This window comes from Anser brachyrhynchus, assembly GCF_964034855.1.
Source record: "Anser brachyrhynchus genome assembly, chromosome: 2".
NCBI lineage: Eukaryota > Metazoa > Chordata > Aves > Anseriformes > Anatidae > Anser > Anser brachyrhynchus.
Genome location: NC_137695.1, coordinates 72,588,168 through 72,608,542, shown reverse-complemented (window position 1 = coordinate 72,608,542; position 20,375 = coordinate 72,588,168). Strand labels below are relative to the sequence as shown.

General features: G+C 35.3%; 1 protein-coding gene across 4 annotated transcripts in view; it reads left to right on the top strand.

The window, feature by feature from the left end:
- RETREG1 (reticulophagy regulator 1) overlaps nt 1-20,375 on the top strand; it is a 65,326-nt gene that overhangs the window by 36,071 nt on the left and 8,880 nt on the right. For 3 of the 4 annotated variants that reach the window (XM_080580217.1, XM_080580216.1, XM_080580218.1), the window contains 3 exons: nt 16,650-16,776; nt 18,571-18,655; nt 19,205-19,342. In XM_080580217.1, the coding sequence (XP_080436343.1) occupies nt 16,650-16,776; nt 18,571-18,655; nt 19,205-19,342 (350 nt within the window). Of the gene's footprint in view, nt 1-3,078; nt 6,077-16,649; nt 16,777-18,570; nt 18,656-19,204; nt 19,343-20,375 lie in introns of those variants that run through there. The other variant, XM_080580219.1, reaches the window with a different exon arrangement.

Below are 20,375 nucleotides of genomic sequence, written 5' to 3'. Positions count from 1 at the left end.
TGTCTTAAGGTTTGTTTTCTTCTAGCACAACGCTTACCAGACTGAGGTCATACCCAGTATAATACTGCAAAGAACTGTGCATATTCAGCAGGTCTGTCTTGATGATTGTTCATTTATGCTTGTATGAAAGGCTTCATCTCTTCTAAAACAAGCTTCCTGTACCTTGGAGTGTATGATGAGATCTCAAAGTTAAGTAAATATAAAATAATGTAATATAAAAACTATATCTAATTTGAAGTTGGATTTAGAAAGAATTGGGACAGGTATTCAACAAATTTGGATGTTGAAAAAATTGGAAAATTGGGTGTGCATTTCAAATTGATGAAATATAGTAAAACACTTACTTTTTCGTGTGTGCATGTATAAATGCATAAATGTACATGCATGCAAGCACACATAAATGTGACCAGTCTATTCACTTTTTTATATTGAAAAAAAGGGGAAAAAATACTGTATTTTGGGGAACTTTGTTTATGTTATTAAAAAGAGAGGTTTTCTTACAAGTAACATGCATTTCAAATGAGTTTAATCTTAAACATGCTTTTGAAATTATGGTAATTTTTAAACTTTTAAACAGACTCTTGCTGAAAGTAATATCAGCATAAACTGTCTACAAAAAGTAAAAAGCTAGACTTCCCATTTCTTCTGGAAATCTGATCTAAACTTTATATTATTTTTGTAATTTGATTTTATGCTATGAGTCAGTTGAGTTTTTTTTAGATAGTTTATAAGTATATAGTATGATGTTTGTTATTTTTATTCACATTATTAAAAGTGAGACTCACTCATAGCTGAATAATTTGACCAGGGTTATACATGAAAAACACCCTCTTACTGTCTTTCTAGATGAGGAGAGAGACAGAAGGCAGCAGTGATTGTGACTAGTTCTGGAGCTGGTAGACAAGTTAAAGCATGACTAACTAAAATAGTTGTAGGTTTGCAGACTAAGTGGGATACGCTGTCAACCACACGGTGCCAGATGATCCTCCTTGTACTCCACATGGACAGCGTGTTGTCTTTCACCCACCTACTGAAGTCCTTGAGCATGTTCAGTATCTGAGTATGTAAAACAGTGCATCTACACTATTTCCGATCCTCTCAGCTACTCAGTAGCTGCATTCTTGTCTCTGTCACGAATGTACGCTTATTTTCTTCTCTTGATGATGACATCCTTTGAATTCTTCAGTGGCTATCTGTAAAAGGAAAGTTTCATGCAGATGTCTACACTGTTTTGTGAGGCCATTTACTTTATGATTGTGATATATGTTCAGTCCAAATCAAAGATAAGAACATAACAGGTAGGAATTCCTGATCAAGTAGTATGTCAGGCTGGCATCTGATCTATGCACTAGCACATCTTTGGGAGGGTTTCTTAATTCATGTATGTAAAGAGAGCAGTTATCAACAATCAAGGAAGTAGTCTAAAGAAGGTTTGTGTTTTTTTTGTTTTTTTTCGTTTTTTTTTTTACTTAAAAGAGGGTAATGTAGACGATCAGAAGTAAGGATAATTTCTTGACGTTATCTAAATGTAATGAAGAAGACTGTGTACTCTGGAAAGTTTTGTATACAGCTGTGGTAATGAAGGCGAACCGAGTGTGAGGAGCAGCTCACTGAAAAGGTAAAAATGTGACGATTAGTGTAATCAGTAATTGTAGTTGATTTATCTTGATAGTCCTGTTAACACATCAGGAGCAGGAAATCTTTGAGACACTTTTTAGTGCCAGTAGATGATAAAGTAGAAAAGAAGAATTTAGAGATCTGGCCATAGCAGAAGAACTAAATGTATTTTCTGTTTCTGTGTTCACTGTGAAAAGTTAGGAAGGTTCCCGTTATAATAATCTTCTTTAGGATTTCTTTCCCATTAGAATAATCTTCAAAGAATCTACAGCAAACTGCAGCCTCTCTAGAAGAGGGTGATAAACAAACAGAATAATAACAAATAGTGTTAGGGCTCTACAGAAATTCAAAGATGAAATACTACAAGCTTTACTGTATAACTTTTGTACCAAGACATTAGTGGTAATACACAATTATTTTTTTTTTTTTAAAAAAAAGGTTGTAGGGGACACCTAGGGAGCTGTGGGCTGGTGATGTAGTCTGTACTGGGCAAAGTGGTGGAATATGGAAGGAAACAACACCAAAAAAAAAGTAAACCGCTTGTTAAAGACAATACTTCTGGGGAGGAGCAACCCTTTTCTTAGAAAAGGGGAACCATACTTCACAACTCTATGTTCTTTAAAGTATTAAAACAGTGCATTTATGGGAAGAGCTGACCAATAAAGTCCAAAAGGCTGCTATAAGAGAAAAATTAGTTCTGAATCTGTGCATAAAGTTATTAGTTCTGAACTGGCCATTCTTATTCAGAAATTAGATGCTTTGATCATAATGAATTGTCAGTGACAAAAATGTCAGTGTAGTAATTACTAATTGCCAAAAACAAATTAGAATTGCTAAGAAAGGTACAGAGACAGAATAAAAATATCTTAACGGTGAGGTGTAAATAGACATCATGCCCTCACCTGGAATAACAGTGTATGTTTCTGGTCTCTTCCATCCTAAATTGGTTACAGTATACATGGGAAGAGTTAGGAAAAGAACAGTGAAAATGTGGATAGGGAAACAGCTTTTCCCTCCTCAGTTCTGTCATTCCTTGTTACTTTGAGTTTTCCACGTTGAAAAAGTTTAAAACGGATTTTTAACAATTCTAATACCAGCTTTTTTCTAGGCAGCTCCACCTCACAATTCTGCAGTTCCATCAAAAAGAATATTGTAAGGGTCTGTAAAAGTAATAGTGTGAAAATCTAATGTGACGGAGCTGTCATCTATCTGGTCCAATAGACGTTCTTAGAAATCAGCTGAAGCTGGAAGTGGCTAGTTCAGAGCAGCTAAAATCAGGTGATTTTTCAAGCAGCACATAGTTAATCTGCAGATGTCCTTCCTGCTAGATGTTACGAAATGTTATCACGGAATGAAAATCCTCTGAGGAGAGCTAAAAACACAGACCTCACTGCTGGCTCTGGAAATCCATGAGACACCAGTTGGAGCCTGGAAGAACATTTGGAGAAGGTAGCAATGCATTTTTTCCTAGGCTGCACTTCTGGACACCGTTGGAGGTGCCAGATACTCTTTGGCCTGATTCAGTACAGTACTTTTGTTCACCTACTGCTGTCCCACCCACGTGTATTTGAAGTCATTCCATTTCATGCAGCTGTGAAGTAGCCTGGAGCCGTATCTGCTGGAAAAATACAGTTTGGTCAATACAAGCTCTCATTCCCTTGCGTATGGAAGATGTAAGACAAAAAAAAAAGGTGGTGAATTTTCTAGATGGTTGTCTTTGAGACAACTACCTTTGAGGTAAAATACTGTCATTACAGTACTGTTAACTACGTGCTCATACTGTTTTGAAATCTGATTTGCAAAAATGATGAGCACTGAAATCAGTAGAGTAGTCCATGAGTGCTTTATAAATGCTCTGCTTTCAAAGTAACAGGTCCTTGACATTTCAGTTAGATACTCATTTGGTAGACAGTTTGGAACTAAATCTATCAATAAGTAGAGTGATAATATCATCCTCACTGAGGGCAGGGGAAGAGTTCTAAGGAATTGTAAATTGTGAAACATTTTTCTGTTGCAGTGATGAGTGCTGATAAGGTTCTGTACAAATAATAATTTTTATGAGAGCATGATAAGGGAATGAAGAGTCCAAAGTAGTACTGGAAAAGTAGGGATTATAGCAAGTTCTAATAGTGGTACACAGGAATAGGCACAATACTGAAGTCTCTTCAGCTTACAGATGTGGCCATCAAATATATTAAAATGGGTGTGGTGCCACAGTAAAATGCAAGTGGCTATGTTAAACTGTATTGTAATGCATATGAACAAACGAGAAATTACAGTTTTACAGAAGTTTTGTTTTCATTTTTGATGCTACATTTACGTTTTGAATGTTGCTTTTGCGTGTTTGCAGATTTCAGTTATTTGTTTTTATTCTTTTCCTACTTGTCAGACTTCAAATTTTGCTCTGAAAATGAAACTGTCACAGATAAAGATTTTACTAAGGAACATTTGGAGTTAAGCAGTTCTGTTGTTTCAGGGTAATCTAGGATGAAACACAGCTCTCATTATTTCAGCTATACATATAAGTAGAAAAATAAAAGAATATTCAAATAAGCAGGTATAGTTTGCCGTGGAACTCCTCTGAGTAGGACAGGGCTTTTATTTATATTTATGTATAAAACAATAAATTACACAAGGTTTTGTGTGTGTGTGTGTGTACATATAATAATTTAGAACTAGGATTTTATTCCTGTTTTTATTCTCCCTCTTTTCTGTTTAAAGTCCAGTAGGATTAAACCGTTACAAGAATGACATGTCATACGAAAGGTTGAGGAAAGGTATGGATACAGAAGATTGGATAGGATTAAGAAAAGGAGAAAAGAACTAATGAGAATGCTAAGTAGTAAAGTAACAGTAAATGCTAATAGTAAAATAAGTTGTTCTTCACAGACACCCGGTGTTCCTTTTTTTGTTTTGTTTTTCTCACCATTTCCTGAGATCACTTCATTAATTTAGATACTTGCAAAGTAAATATAAATCATACAATTTAAAGTAATAGATTATGCTGTTTTGGGAATTTTTACAGTTTTTATTTAGATCTTACTGTTTGTTTTGAAGCATTTTATATTGAAATAAGAAGAACGGATATGGTCGCTTGTAGTTTAGAAAGTTAAGCAGCATCCAGCTGTATGACCCACAAGGCATCAAGTACAGCTTATCAAATTGAGGATACAGGGTGGTTATTTTTTAATCTGCCATGGCTTTGTTCCAGCCTTATTTTATTTTTTTTATCTTTAAGATGTGACATTCCCAGGACAATTCTTACATGCTGGACAGGCAGATCTAAGTCTTGGTGTGGACTCCCTTATAGAGAAAAAAAAATCCATGTGAGGGTCTTTGGGTGGGATAATTGTTTGAAAACATACAAAGAACAGGTCAGGCTGTTAAATGGAAGAAAGAAGCTGTGCGAAGGAGCAGTGCTGAACAACATAAATACGTGACCCCTGGAGTCTTGGGCTGCACTACAAAGCTTCATCAGCACAGATAAGGTGGCTGGGGTGTTGAAAGTTTATAGAAATATAGCTGGTGTAGCTGGAGTGACAGAATCCCTGTCATGCATGCAGCAAAAAGTGATATGAGGAAAGTGATTTTGTTAGTGCACCTTAGGTTGTTCACAAAGAGTTTGGAAGTATTTTGGCAGAAAGCCTCCACCTGTCGGCATACTTTCACTTATGAGAGGACTGCCAGTATAATTTGCCACTATACCTATGACAGCTGAGACTGCTTGTGGCAGACAAGTTTGGAATCAGAACTTAAAAATAATGCAATTAATCTTTAATGAAAACTTCTCTTCCTAATCCTTATTTTAAAAGAATTGCTAAGTTTTTATTTTGGCTGTGAATTTAGTCAGTGGAGAAAAATTTTGCTTGTTCTGACAGGTTGTGACCGGCACTTTGTGAGAAGTAAAAATAGAAATTTTTACAGTTACAGTAAGCTCTTCACTCTTAAGTTTTCTAAATGTGTTACTTTAAAGCGCTGTGCCATTTAGCTTCGTATCATTTTGGTTTATGCTCACTTGCACCTGAGCAAATGGAAGACATTGAGGAAGAATTCCAGTGGAAGCAGAAAAATAAGATGTAATAACCGGGTGATGATTCTCTCTCACATGACCCAAAGAAAAAAAATGTTGTGCTCTTGGCTGTGCTTGCTACTAAACACCCTGTCATAGTGTGCGAGGTGAGTCACGACTTGTTTATTTATAGCATTGGCCAATCAACGCAGAACACTCCGAACTTCATTCAAGACAAGCAGACACTTAGGATGTGTTGTAAACATTTGCTCTCTGAGCAAGGAGCTTTTCTCCACTGCAAACAGAACAGGTTCCTGGTGTGGTGCTTCTAAAACACAAAGCAGACTAGAAGATCTTTGCCTGGATTATCTAAATTGGTAGAGAGAGTGAGACATAATTTTTTTTTACGTCTGAAATGCCAGACAGTGAGGATCTGGGACAAGATGAAAGGTACTGTAAATTGATTCTGATGGCCTTTTTGTACAACATAATATAAACCAAGGATTCCTATAATTAATCTGTATGATGTCCTAAGTTTTCATACTAGTTCTAAGATCAGTTTGCTATTTGTTATAACAGATAGTCTAGTTCTTGAGAGCTTTGCCTCTAATGCTAATCTAAGGCTTCTTAGAAGAGAATAATTGAATCTTAATATATACGTAGAGGTTAAATTGCACAGGTCTTGTATAATTCTTAAACTAAATCCAAATGGAACAAAATACTGGGTGATTTCTACTTTGTCCCAGCCATGGGACAGCTTACAAGCCTCAAAATGTCAGAGAGGCAAATACTTTATATGGAGCCACATACTGACAGAACCATAATTCATTAGTAGGAGATAGGGCACTCTGTCCCTTTGTGGTATGCCTGTTGTTTTGAAGTTTAATTTTTATCTTAATAAAACCAACAGCCAGGACAAGAAGAAAGTAGTTGGACCTAAAACTTCACAGCAATTTAACAAATATGGTTTTTTGAAATGTGATCTAGCACATTCCCGTGGAAATAAATGTGCTAATTAAATTTAGCTAAATAGATTTTAAAATAGATATTTTAAAAGCAGATGTTATTGGTGTTTGGCTATGACAGAGTTTATAATTTAGATTTCTTAAAGTCCAAACTGTCTTTCCATAGTTAAGATTTTCACTGTCTTGATGCTAATTAAAATGTTGGCTCCAAAACAGCATTAATAAATACTTGATATTGGGGGAAGAAAAAAAAAATGTCCTGTATGTGGAAGTAGACTTTTTTTAGAGGTTAATTTAAAAGAAAGTAGTACATATAGGCAAATAGAAGAAATTGTAAGAATTAAAGGTGAGCATTCCATTATGTCTTGGGACTTGATTTCTTCTTTTTATATTTAAATTTGAACATTGTGGATGCTTTTCCAATATGTATGCATATGCGTTGTTGCAGGATGGGTGAAATACAGAAAAATTTCTGGTGGTCTGTTGTAGATTTGATAGGGCATTGTCACCTAACTGGATGAATGTGGGTGAATGGATCCCCAGTAGCATAATTGGGTCTTTAAGGGTAGGGTCACCTACGCATTTCCGTTTGCAGGGATCTAAGTTGTGCCCTATATATGACATAGATGCAAAGTAATTGTAGCACAAGGTAACACTTTTTTTTTCCTTTTAATGAAATGTTTACTAATTATGTGATAGCCACGGAAGTGTAAATTACTATTCATTAAAAACTGTTTAGCTGGATCTCCAGTTTGTTAAACTGTGTATTTTTCAATACAGGAAAACAACAATATGTATGACACGTTGAAAAAGAGGATTCAGATCATAATCACTTTTATAAATATATATATTTATATATTTGAATTGATTTTATGAAGGATATATATCACGTCCTTCCTTGGAGATATTTTATCAAATACAAGATTGGAGATCTCATCAGCTGAGAAAAACAAAATCATAATTTTGATTTTTAAAAAAAGTGTTTATCAGTATGCAAATGGAGGCAATTTCTATGCAAAACATACACACTTTGTCATACATAACTTCCTTTGTTCTCAATTATTTCTCTGTAACAGGTTTTGGCAGTAAAAAAAGAGATAATACTAGGCCCAAACCTGTTAAGAACTTTTTATTTTATGAATCAAAACTTTTTTGTTGAAAAAGGACAAACATTTCTAAAGCAGTGACCTGAAAAATCATTATAATAAAACCTGCTCTCCCCATTTATCACTTCTGAAACTACCATTGAATTAACGTTACTTCCTCATCCTTTGCTATTGACAAATAAGGATTGAGAAAATAGTCTAATCAAAAGGTTCCAATTTTTCTGGAATTAATTTGTCTTTTTTTTTTGTCTTTGTGACAACAAGTGGGATATAGCTCAGGATCATTTTTACAGATGTGCTATTGAGATTTAGTAGAGGTCAGAACATTTTGGTCCAAGTTAAACAGGAAGGAATAGGAGGAGGAGCTATGGGAACTGTACTGGAGCAGTATGGGAACTGTACTACAGCAGTGCATTTTAGGGTTGCAAAAGAAGAGATATTAATGTAAATGCACAGATAATGGGGTTATTTTGAGGGCACAGAGAATGAAAGAGCTATTGTTTTATATATTTTTAAAAAAATTGTAGAAGTTGTAGAATGAGGTTTGCTTGCTGATTGCCTTCAGTATGCTGCAATCCTTGTAGTCCTCAGCTAAAACCAAATACTTCATATATCTCCTCCCCTTATGTCCCACACTTGAAAATGTATAATACTGTGTCACGGATGTGTATTTCAACATTATAACATCATTAAAGCTGTGGCATTGGTCAATAGTTTGTTATTCATACTGTGAATCTAAATATATAATAACCAAAGGAACATAGCAAAAATATTTCATAATAAGGATAGTAAAAAGGCTTAAGAATTGTGAAGATCAGGTACCCGCTCGTATCTTCTGTTCTGTTTTGTTATGATCCCAGGTAGATAAAGAACAGGGAGCAAAGATGTGGTCAGAGGTCAAGGATTAAAGTAAGGACATAAGACAATGTTATCCCAGTTAAACACAACCGTTGGTGTAGGATAGCATAATTTATTTAAAAATAATAATAATTGACACTTCATGAGGAATCTTAATGATGGTCAAGAATGTATTAAAGTTACTGTGAATGCTCAGTTCTGAAGTGGTGGAAGCCCATGGCTGTATGTGCTTAAAAGAGGTACTGAAGTGTAACTAACTGTATTAGAACAATGTCCTTGTTCTAATTGCTATCATGTGCTCCTTATTGAAAAGCATGATGCACTAAGCTGTTAGTCAGGAACCTTTTCTGACTTGGATAAAAATGAGAGGTAGCTGTCATTTTTAACTATATTTTAAACCAGTTATTTTAGAATTATAATCTCAGTGCACGACCTCTACCAATACGTGCTTAGACTTAGAGAAATGGAGATCCAGTTTAAAGTCAAATCTGCATGTTATTTCATTACTGATTTGTAATTATGTAAGAATACTTGTTTCTGCTGCTAATGTTAGTTAATAAAGTGGGAAGCATTTGATTTCCTTTTATGACTGAATTCAGTGCACAGATGTAGGCAATGTGTGGTTAGCTTATGCCAGGAAGTTGCAGTAATGCGTCAAGGTAAATGGTCACCAGTTCATACTGTTTGCATTGAAACCCATTGAAAACGATCAGAATGACGTTCTTCACAGAAAGAGTTAAAACTATCTTGTGATATCCCCCAAAAAGTTGTTATGATGTTCTTGTGGGTTAAAAGTATTCTTTGTTTGGCACTTGAAAATGCAATTTTCCTTTTTTGTGCAGCTGCTCTGCAACTCAAGGAATGCTCAGCTCATCTTTCCTAGCTGTTTGACTTTTAGAGGCCTTGAACTAGAAGTATCCCAGCTGAAGAATGTGGAGGCTGAGGAAGAAAATGAGTTGAGTTTGTGAAAAGGGGTTAAAAGAGTTGTCCTTGAGGGGAAAAAAATGTAAAAAAAAAAAAAAAAAAAAAAAAAAAAAAGCTTCCAGCATATGGGCAGAGTTGTTTTAAACAACTTTATGCTTCTGTTGGCAGAAATAAAACTTCTTCACTGTTCTAAACAAAAGTAGTGGGATAGAAATGCCTCTTCTGCATGACCAGTTTCTGTCACAAATGCTGACCTGGAAGATCCCAGGCCTTCTGCTGTTTTAGTAAAAATAAAACAGCCCATATAGAATAGTAATAACATTATACACTTTTCTAAATAGAAAACAAGTCTACAATAGCATTGATGTGACACTGAAAGACTCATTTTCATGCAAAGATGCATTTAAGGAATCTATGCTGACTTAGTAAATCACGACTTTGGACTAAGCACTTGACTGTCAGATCACATTTCACATTTTGGATGACCTCAAACTGGAGTAGGTGGCATTCTTCTCAGGAGAGCTGGATGAGAGTAGTGTGGACCAAAGGAAGTGTTTCCCATGAGAGATGACCTGTCAGTTAGCTTAGAAGAGTCTGTGTAGAGAAGCAGACAGTGGAACACCCCAAATTTTACTAGGAGCGCATTTTTGTTTATTTAGCAGGGCAGTCAGCTAAAAGCGACACAAAGTAGAATCTGCTGCATTGAAGAACTTGTGTACTACAGTTACCTTGGGGAAAAACAGGAGTTAAACAGTTGCATCTAATCGTTTAAGAAAAACAATATAGCTCCTTGGCAAGACCTTCTAAGGCGTCTGATGTTATACTTGAGTATAAGAGAGAAATGTATCCTCCCCAAAATAAAATCCTAGTAGTCATTTGTATTTTTTCACCTCAGGCAGCCTATAGGACAAGATGAGTTCCCCTATCCCTTTGCAGAACACTTGTGTTTCTCAACTCAAGTGTTTACTCTGGGGACTTCACTGAAGTTTCTTTAAGACAAGTTTTTTTGGACCAGCAATATTGGGGGGGGGGGGATAAAAAACATAAATAAACATCTTTGTTTATGGGATTGATACAGTTTAGCAGCACAGCAGTGACGAGTTGTTCACATATCAGTTGAAGAGAATAAAATACCATGATGACTTTAGTGTAATATACACTGTGCAGGAAGTATATACAGTCAGGGATGAAAGGTTGCTTATATTTTGTTGTGTTGATAGTCATGTGTTGAGCAGTCTGCTGTGCAGTCCACTGAGAAAAAAAAACACATCCAGCCTTGTTAAATGCTGATCATTTAAACATATTTATTGTACAGTAATATTACCAAAAATATTAATGGTCAAGAAATAAAAAGGGGCACGTGTTACTGAAAGCAGTGTGAGAAGACCATTTTCCAGCTTCTTGTTGCATATTTTCCCTTCAAAAAAAAAAAAATTAACAGCAATTTGAACTGACTTGCTGTTAGTAAAAAGCACAACTTTGAAGTGTCCGAGGAAGACAGATGAAATCAGAGGGAAAACAGTTTAATGTTTGAGCAGCCACGTTACATATTATTTATATAATTAATTTAAGTCTTAGAAATAATGTATTTGAACTACGAGATTGATGATGATCAACAGAGATTTTTGGACTGGGACATGTCAGTTACTCTGTAAGGCTGATAAACACATTCTCCAGCTTCAGTGTAAAAGGAAAATCTGTCTTAACTTTGTGTATGTTAGAGATACCAAGTGTGCTGAAGCTTTAGCATTGAAAAGATGTTCAGTGTGCTTGGTTAAAGGATATGCTTGCCCCAATATTACACTGAGCCTTGTGCAGCGCTTAGAGATTAGCAGTGGGAAATAAAGTGTGTATGGATTATCTACAGGATGGAGAGATTTCTGTAAGAAAAGCTTAATGGACTTTGTAACATAAAGTTTTTAGATGAAGTTTCTCACTGAAGTCTGAGAACTATATTCCTAGGCGCTTATTGTGTTCCCCATTCTTTCAATTACATGTGTAATCCTTTCACAGAATTCTTTGAAGAAAGTGGAATTCTACATGGTGCCCCAGTGATTCATTTAAACTGCAAGTTTTGTTGATTTTGTCATAGCCACATGACACAAAAATAATTACTTTCGTACACTTAAGTATTGTATAGGATCCAAAAGTGGCACAGGATAAAACAGAATTCTGCATATTTGCCTTTTAAATTTGACATAGGTTATTAAGATGCTATGCTGTGAGCTCAGTGTTTTTTGCTACTTTGTCTTTCCACATAGTACATACAGCATTCACAAATTTGGTATATTGTATTACAGTAAGGCTAATCAATATTGCATTATTTTCTACCACACAGTTCAGTGGTAGATTTAGAGATTTTGTCATTGGTTCTTAATTACACTTAATGGTAAATTTGTGCTTTTTACACTATTATAGATTTTGGAGAGAGAGGGATGGTTCTTTTCATTTTGAGTATGTGGTCACCTGAAAATTAAATTACTGGGGTGGGAGGGGCACATTTAGGTATTATTCACAAACTTTTTAAAAATCTAAATACCGCTTTGTATCCATTATCTCTGTACCTTAATAATTTCAAAGACAATCTTTAAAACATAATTTTTGGCATAGGTACATGCCAGGTATAAAATGTTTGCTTCAAAGAGGGGTAACTGCATCATTATAGTCATTTCTTTTTGCACTATGGTGCTTCCTTTCCTCTCAGGAGAGAACTGTGGAAGCTCTGAAAAAGTAAAACTTCATGTTTCAGTTTTGATAATAGTTTACATACTCAATTTCATTTGTTCAAGCTTTATACTTAACTCCTGATTGCCTGTGAGGTTTGTCCTTAGATATCATGTCCCTTACAGCTGTGTCATTTTATCAAATGTTTATCCTCTGAAATGATAATAAACACTCATTGGAATTGGATTTCTATAAGCTCTACGTATTATTTTTTAAAAATGCCAAATACAAAATAGCCACGTTGCCTATATTTTGATTTACATATCTTTGGTAATTTAACTTTGAGCTCTTCCACCTTGACAAATAGATTCTAAGTTCCACTTAAAATTACAGACTCTGCACAGGTTTGCAGCGTGTGTGTTTACAGCTGGGAAATCAAGCAGGTTTAGAAGCTCTGTAATTATTGCCTCCTCTGTTTATGTAGGTGCAATCCTTCAGTTGCCACATCATGTCTACTTGCAGTAGACCTGCTGCAGTTCTGAGTAGTGTATATACATGAAAATACATATAACCGTGTACACATAATTAAAAAAATCCAGCACATCACGAAGAGATCTTTAAACCAGTAACATGAGAGCTACTGACCTTTCTGAGAGAAATGTGATGGGGCTTTGCTTGAACAGATGTCTAGATACAAAATGAGAGCATGACACCATCAGTCATTTTTAGAGAATGTAATGCCAGTGACTCTTCTGGCCAGTGTTTGTGACTGTGATGAGTTGAAGCATCTGGGGAGGGAGGGTGTGTTTTTTTACAGCTACTAGGTAACAGTTTACATATTTGCTCACTTTTAGAAATGATGTAGTAGTTAGTCAGAAGGATGTGAGTAATCAATTTTCTCTCTGAATATCTTAATTTTATTGGCAGTAGCTTAAGCATGGAAGTGTAGTACTTCATTTAAAACTCAATATAAGTGATGAGAGTATAAAATGTTACTCTCTCTAAAGGGTACGCAGAAAACTTTGAAGCTGTTCAGAGTTGGCTACTTATATCCTCAAAGGGACACCCTGGAGGAGTTTGAAAATCTGTTTTGGCAGGAAGGATAGGTTTCACATTTAAGTAATTTATTAAGGTACTGTAAGTAACATCGCGCTGAAGTACTTTATGTTCTTGATTGACTGATGTCACAGTCTTGCACTTCACGTTATACATCTGCAACACTGTATGGATCATTTTAGTTTTTGTTTTTAAATTTGATGACTGAGAACATAATTTTCTGGAGTGGGCATTGTTAAGTGCCCATTTGATCTAATGCAAGTTTAATCTCTGTTTCCAAAAGAGCATGCAATAACCTCTCTACCTTTGCATACATAGAAATGTACACTGTACCCCCTTCTTTCCCTCACTCCCCCATCACCAAGATCTCTGCTGCTGCCCCCTTGTTCCAGCCCTCTGCATCACACTGCCACTCGAGCTCTGGGGAAAAGGGACAAGAGGGACAGATGTTACCAGGGCTGACAGCTGGTGGGAGATGCAAGCATCAAGAAGCTGCATGTGCATCTGGCTGTTGCACTGAGGATCTGCAAGCCAGCTTTCTTACGTTTCTAGTTGCCTAAGATCAGAACAAGACCTAAAACTCGCTGGTGTTCCTCATAAAATAAAAGAAGTGTGGCTGTAGCAGAACTGACAACAATGCATCATGGTTTCTTGTGGCTTAATGCTACAAGAAACTGCCAAGTATTCTTTTGCGAAGCAAGCTTAATAGTGGGTTTGTAATGCTTTGAAGCCAACTTCACCTGTACAATCCAGTCCTCCAGCTTGGTTTCTTCTTTGTTAATGCACCACATACAGACCACAGAACCAAAGCATCTAGCAATACACTGTATCTGAGCACTGCAGCTCATAGTTTCATCATCTTTTCGATTTGGTACAAGAAAGCAGTATTAACAACCAAGAGAAGCAACTCCAAAGAACTTTCCCCACGCTTGTTTTTCTGCATAATTTGCTTGTTTGACCTGACAGTATTTAATAGTCTCTCTGTGCCTTGTAGTATCTCCTCCTCATTGATCTACATGAAAATAGTCTGCATTATTATCATTGTGGCTTATGCCTTCACCTTTTTTTGTTTCCCTGATTAGTTTTTAACAGTAATAAGCTAACTATCTGTAACTGCCCTGTGTATTTCAAAACTCTGTTTTGAGAGCAGGACCAGACCTACCCATTTTCTCTCTTCCATTGAGTTCCACTTTAACTGCCAGCAGTTTTAAATAAAGGATAGGAGTAAAGTCTGTGAAATGATTTTGTAATTCATAATATTGTAACGATAGTACTTTTCAATACTAGAATAAGCAGGCAACTCTTAAAGTACTTACCAATGCTGCAGAGTGGTTTACAAAAGCTGGAAGCAATGTTTCTTTCAGGAGAATAGCCCATCCATAAAATGACATTCTCACAAGACGAAGCCCTAATATGGTACTTTTCTCAAGCCTCTAAATATCAGAGAGGATGGAAATTGAAATTCATATTGTGGATGTGTAGAGGATAAAAAGTTGTGTAACATTCCTAGTCCCTCCTGCTGGGTTCTTGGGGTGTTCTTCCTGAGCTATTTAATATTTTTATCTACATTCTCTGTCAGAGGAAAGCACCTGCGTGCAGTGCCATGCATGGCTGGCAAATGTGTTGCGTTTTCTCAGTATTGCAGTATTTGCTTTGCCCAAGGCATGAGACTACTGTCCTATGGCTTTCAGATACACTACTTAAAATTGTTTGTTTTTTCTTGATAAAAAAAAAAAAATCTCGGTGAATATTCAGTAACATAAGAGGTAATCCCACTACTTCACTACTATAGCAAATACTATATTATAATAAATACTAGAGTAACACCAGGAATACGGCAACAATTTGGGTTTCAAACTTCGATCAGTTTTACACCATGTTTGAAATACTGGTTTTTCTAAAAGCTGTGTTCTGTGCTTTACTATGCATTACAACAGTTTGAATATGACACCCCCCTCCTTTAATGCTGTTTAAGTTCTGTATAAAATGGCTTCCAAACCTCACTCTGACGCTGCTGTTGCTGTATCACCACCTTGTGGCGAAGTTGCTGTACACAACTTGCATGCAAGTTGTTGATGAAGTTAAATAGAGGCAGAGAAAGATTTCTCCATGTGTAAATAGACACTTTTGACTGAAATTCTTCCTGAAAAGCGGAGCTGCTTAGGCCATGTATTTGAAAATAGGAGAAAAGAAGGTGGTTAGCCTCCATTATGTTCATAAAGCCACTTCCAGGTAATCAAGATGTCCATAGTGCAACAGAAAGTATGTAAAATGCCCATGTAAAATAAAAATGAATGTCATGTGTATGTTGGAGGAAGGCTTATTCCTGGTTTATATCTAAATTTCTAAAAATTCACAAGTGTAAGGTTGGGCAACAGTTGGACCAAGTGTACAATTCAGCAGGAGCCCACAGTCTCCTTATCCTGTGTATTTAGAAAACCATAATTTTAAGAAAAAGTTGCTTTAGACTCATCAAGAACATTGCTGAACTGGATGTCAGATATGTTTTCCGTGTTTTGGCTGAAATGTTAGTTACGGGTTTCAAGGAGAACTGACCTTTTGCTGAGACATTGGATTTGAAATTCAGAGGAATTACAATTTTTTTTTCTTTTGTCATTTTGCAGAAAGAAGTGATATAACTTTGGGGTTATCGACTGTAAATGTATAAATGGTAATTTGTTTTTCTGTTGGGAAAAAAGTGAAATACACATTTCTGCATATAGTTAGCTGCCATTTGTATAGTTTCATTATTAATCTGTGACAGGAAATCTGAAGTAATAATGTAATCCAAAACCTTTCTTTACATTTGACGTTACAATGTAATGAACCCAGTGTAATGTAGCCCATGCGTGGGCTACATTATTTTATGTGCTATTATGATTCATTGATCAAAGCTTCTGCTAATTCAGGCCTCTTTACCCTTTTAATAACTGTTCTTTCAGTGAGTGCCATTTTAGTATGTCCTGCATGCTGACAAAACTATGTGAAAAGTAGTAGCAAATAACCACAGCCCTGCTAAGAAAAGCAAATCAGAAGCTTATCTTTTTAGAAAAAATCAATATATCTCTTGTAGCCTGTGCAATCGTATGTGTAACTTTCCAGTAAATCACCCTTCAAATTCCAGCCCATTTTCCTTCAACGTTTATCTCCTTGTGCTGTGTAAGTAACCCTGTTGCTCTTGCTAGGGAGGTGTGCATTGCAACTCTCAGTGTGGTGCACTGAGAATAGAAAGGGTGGACAAAAGCAACCTGTTAACTGACTTTCAACAGAAAATCCAGAATGCTTGTGAATGCTTATACCTTTTACAACATGTAAAGGAAAATACGTATAAAATATGTATATAACGTGGTTGGCTTAGAAGTTGATAAGGCTTCAAATGTTTTCAAACAGCTCTAACTTTCATATGAGCTACAACCAAAGTTGTTGGGTGTTTGTGTTTGTTTTACTTAGCTGGGAAGTCATCAGTTCCAGGCAGGACTACAGACTCAGAATAAATCAGTGCATTTCAGAAACACTGATGAATTTATTTGTATTTCTTCAAGAAATGTCCCACTTCAAGGAACAAAACCCTGGTAAGGTAAGCACTGCCAAGTAAGAGTAATAATTTGATATCATTTGATACAAAGGTGAGGAAAAAAAAAAAAAAACAATGAAAAACAAAACACATACATTTAGTCATGAATTTCTGTTAAGTACTACCTGTGCAGATCACTGGTAGGTAAACAGCAAGAAAATGTGCCCACAGTAAAGTTTATTGCAATACAGTTCCTCCTCTTTTAGCTGCTGGAACCTCACCAGTCATTCCATGGAAAGGCAATTTAAAACATCACGATTTAATAATAACTTGTAAAAGCAAAAACAAACAAAAAGCTCTTCAACATGGCTGTGGTTTTTTCCAAATAATTGTAGTTTTCAGAAATAGCTGTATTATATGCATTATATGATAGAATTCTTCATATTTTATTCTGATATTTTTTTCTTCTGTATAGCTCTACTTTGTTTTGTTTTTTGTTTTGTGTTTTGTTTTGTTTTAGTTTGGTTTAGTCTGGAAAGACCGAGCTGGAGAATCCAGTTCATGAAGAGACAAGCAAGAATAAGGTTTATTCTTTCCTAATAGGAAGAAGATGATTATGTAGTTGTAGCCCAACATGAAACAGCTTTCTTTTTGAAAGAAAAATGTAAATAATATAGCAGTATATAATGGCAATAGTACTGGAAAATGTAGATTTAATTTTTACATTTGTATTGCCAAATATAAAAATGTAAAATGAGAATATTATTTTTTCCCTCTTTTGATCACAATTAACTTTGCTACAAAATCCTTCATGAATTCCAACCCTTCAGAATTAGCAAAATGAAATTATTTAGTAGTGCATACAAATATCAGGAGTTTAGAGTGAAAGTACAGATCAAGCAACAAGATCAAATACATTTCAAAGATGTATGAATTCCACAAAAAGTAACGATGTGGCTTAGAAAATAAAATTATGTTTTAAATAAGTTGGTGTGTATTGAGGTAAGGAAATGTGATATCAGTATACACTGTACTGTAATTTTGTCCTGTAGTAACATGACGAAGTAAGTGTATCTTTAAGATATATCTAATCCTGATTTAGAAAAGTTGATTTTGACAACATGTTTTCCTTTCTTTTTCCTGATCTCATTCTCTGAGGCGCATCACTACTTTGCAGTTTTGAGTAAATTAGGTACAGGTGCTGTGTGCAAAATTATTGTAAACTTTGAGCAGATCGGGTCTGTACTCAGCATTGTGCATTTCAGAAAGATGCACTGTATGTCTCAGTCACAGCAGAGGTTGAATCTCAGGTTTTATGTTCAAAATTCAGCTCGGTCTTGTCCTAATGGGGATGCTGGAGTGTCCAACAACCATCAAGAAAATGCTTACTATCATTTGAGAGAGAAAATAACAGAGGAGAGAACTGTACTACTCATAGGAAGGGTTTCTTGGTTTTTGAAAGCATGCAGCAAGTGTGCATTGTATAATTGCATTCAGTGATTTGTTTGTTTCCTGCATATTAAGTGCTAAGCCATTTTTGTGTAATGAAGGCAAAGTAATTTCTATTAATTTTAGTGGTAACTGTGAAGTTGTTAAACCTTTGCAGTAACAAGAGAATAAAAATAGCATATTTTTGTAATAGAAAAGAAAGTACGTCCTGATTAGCCCAAATGCACATTTGATGTTTATTTGCACAAGTGTTAAAGGATTTTCTAATTAAATATACATATACATATTATTTTCCACTGCATTCATTACATTTAGAATAAAACATTCTGGAGAATTTTTCTTTTGCAAAATGATCTAAATATTTCTAAAAATTGAAGCGTTAATGGCCAATTTTAATGTCTTTGTCAGTTTTGCCTACTCGTCTGCAGTGTATGTACATTTTTCACTGTCTTGGGAAGTTACATTCCTGGAGTTGTCCTCTCCTATGTCCTGCGTAAGTAGAGTCTCTCTTTCTTTCACGATTTATATACACAGTTTGTTCATTATGTGGTCATTAGTATGTATAGGGAGTATTATTTTTATATATATATATGTGTATACACACATATATATACACACACATATATGTAGGTTCTGACAATGTTATTTGTTCTTTGGAAGTCAGCTTACGAGTATTTTCAGTTTGTTGATTTTGGCATAATGTTGTATAGCTGTGTATCTCAGGTAGGGATGTCAAAATCAGACTAAGTCAAGATAATGATAAATATTACAGTGATCATAAATTGTTCCTTACTGGAATTAAGAAAAAGTGTAATTTGGTATCAGTACAATGGTATTGTTTTGTGATGAGTAGAAATAGCTCCTAGAAAATGGCTTTGACATTAACAGTTTGTCAGATATGGGGATTTCACAATGTCTTCTAGGCAAAATTAATTCTGTTATGTAAAATTAATAATTATCTTATATAATGCATTAATATTTATTTTTTAACTTCTTATAAAGCGGTATTTCAATACGTTTTCTGTCTTTATTTTTGTCACAGTATTGTGTGCCTTTTTATGTCCCTTCCTCAAGTGCAATGAATTTGGACAGAAATTGTGCAACAAAATCAAGTCTGTTCTGATGAAACTAGATTTTGGAATAGTGGAATACATTAACCAGAAGAAAAAAGAGAGATCTGGTGAGTAACCAAGTGTAGTACCAAGTAATGTATTTCTGTATGCAGAGACCTTTTTATTCACCTTGCACACAGTTTGGCTTGTCCTGTGAAGCCAAATGTAAAGGTGTTTTGGACTTTGAACCTGGCTACCATTGTTAGCTTTATGAGTCATAGAGTATGTCAAACATCTGGGTATAGTTTTTTTTAAAAAAAAAAAAAAAGATTTCATAAGATTTCATGGAAGGAAACAAGGCAAGATTGATGGTTCTCTTCATACATGATTAACTGTACTGCTTGTAGCTTTTCAGAAAATACTACTTAAGGTAAAGTATGAAATGCTTATTTCTCTTTAGATAAGGCAAACTCATCCAGGACAGAGAACCACTCGAGGATACAAAACTAGTGCATCACAGAATTTTCAGTAAGAGTCTGAATTCTGTTCTAGCATCTAAATCTGCCTTGTTTTGTTCCCAAGAGCAACAAGGAAAAAAAGAGGTGTTTTCTTCCCCAAATACTCAGTAAACATTTAAGAATTGTAGTAGGATAGTAACTACAAATTAATCAAAGTTTTTAGTTAGACAAGGATTTAAAACAAAATCTCACCTATCTCATGAATTCCATATAACGTCAGATACCTTTAGATTTTAAGTAATAAAGCTGTTTCCAGAAAAACATGAATGAGGTTGTCTGTGGTTTCCTTTTTGTGTGTGCTAGTTTTGGTTATCAAAACCGAATTGTAGTTGTGATCAGATTATTTGCAGGTAGCCTAACCTTTTTTAGTTGGATTCACGTCAGTAATTTCCTATCTTAAAATGTGCATTCCTCGTAGCAGTTCATAATACAGTGTGCTGTTCCTACATACAGTGAGTGTAACCATCTGCCTTTTTGTATCTCTTACATATAGAACAGTAGTTGTTAGAAATAAAAATAAATCAATGCATTATTCCTTCTTTTCATGCACCATTCCACCTTATTCTAGTTTTAAGTGAATCTGGCAGAGAGAGAGAGGTCAGACTATTGTTTCAGAAATTTCATAAGCCAGTTCTGGGAAAAT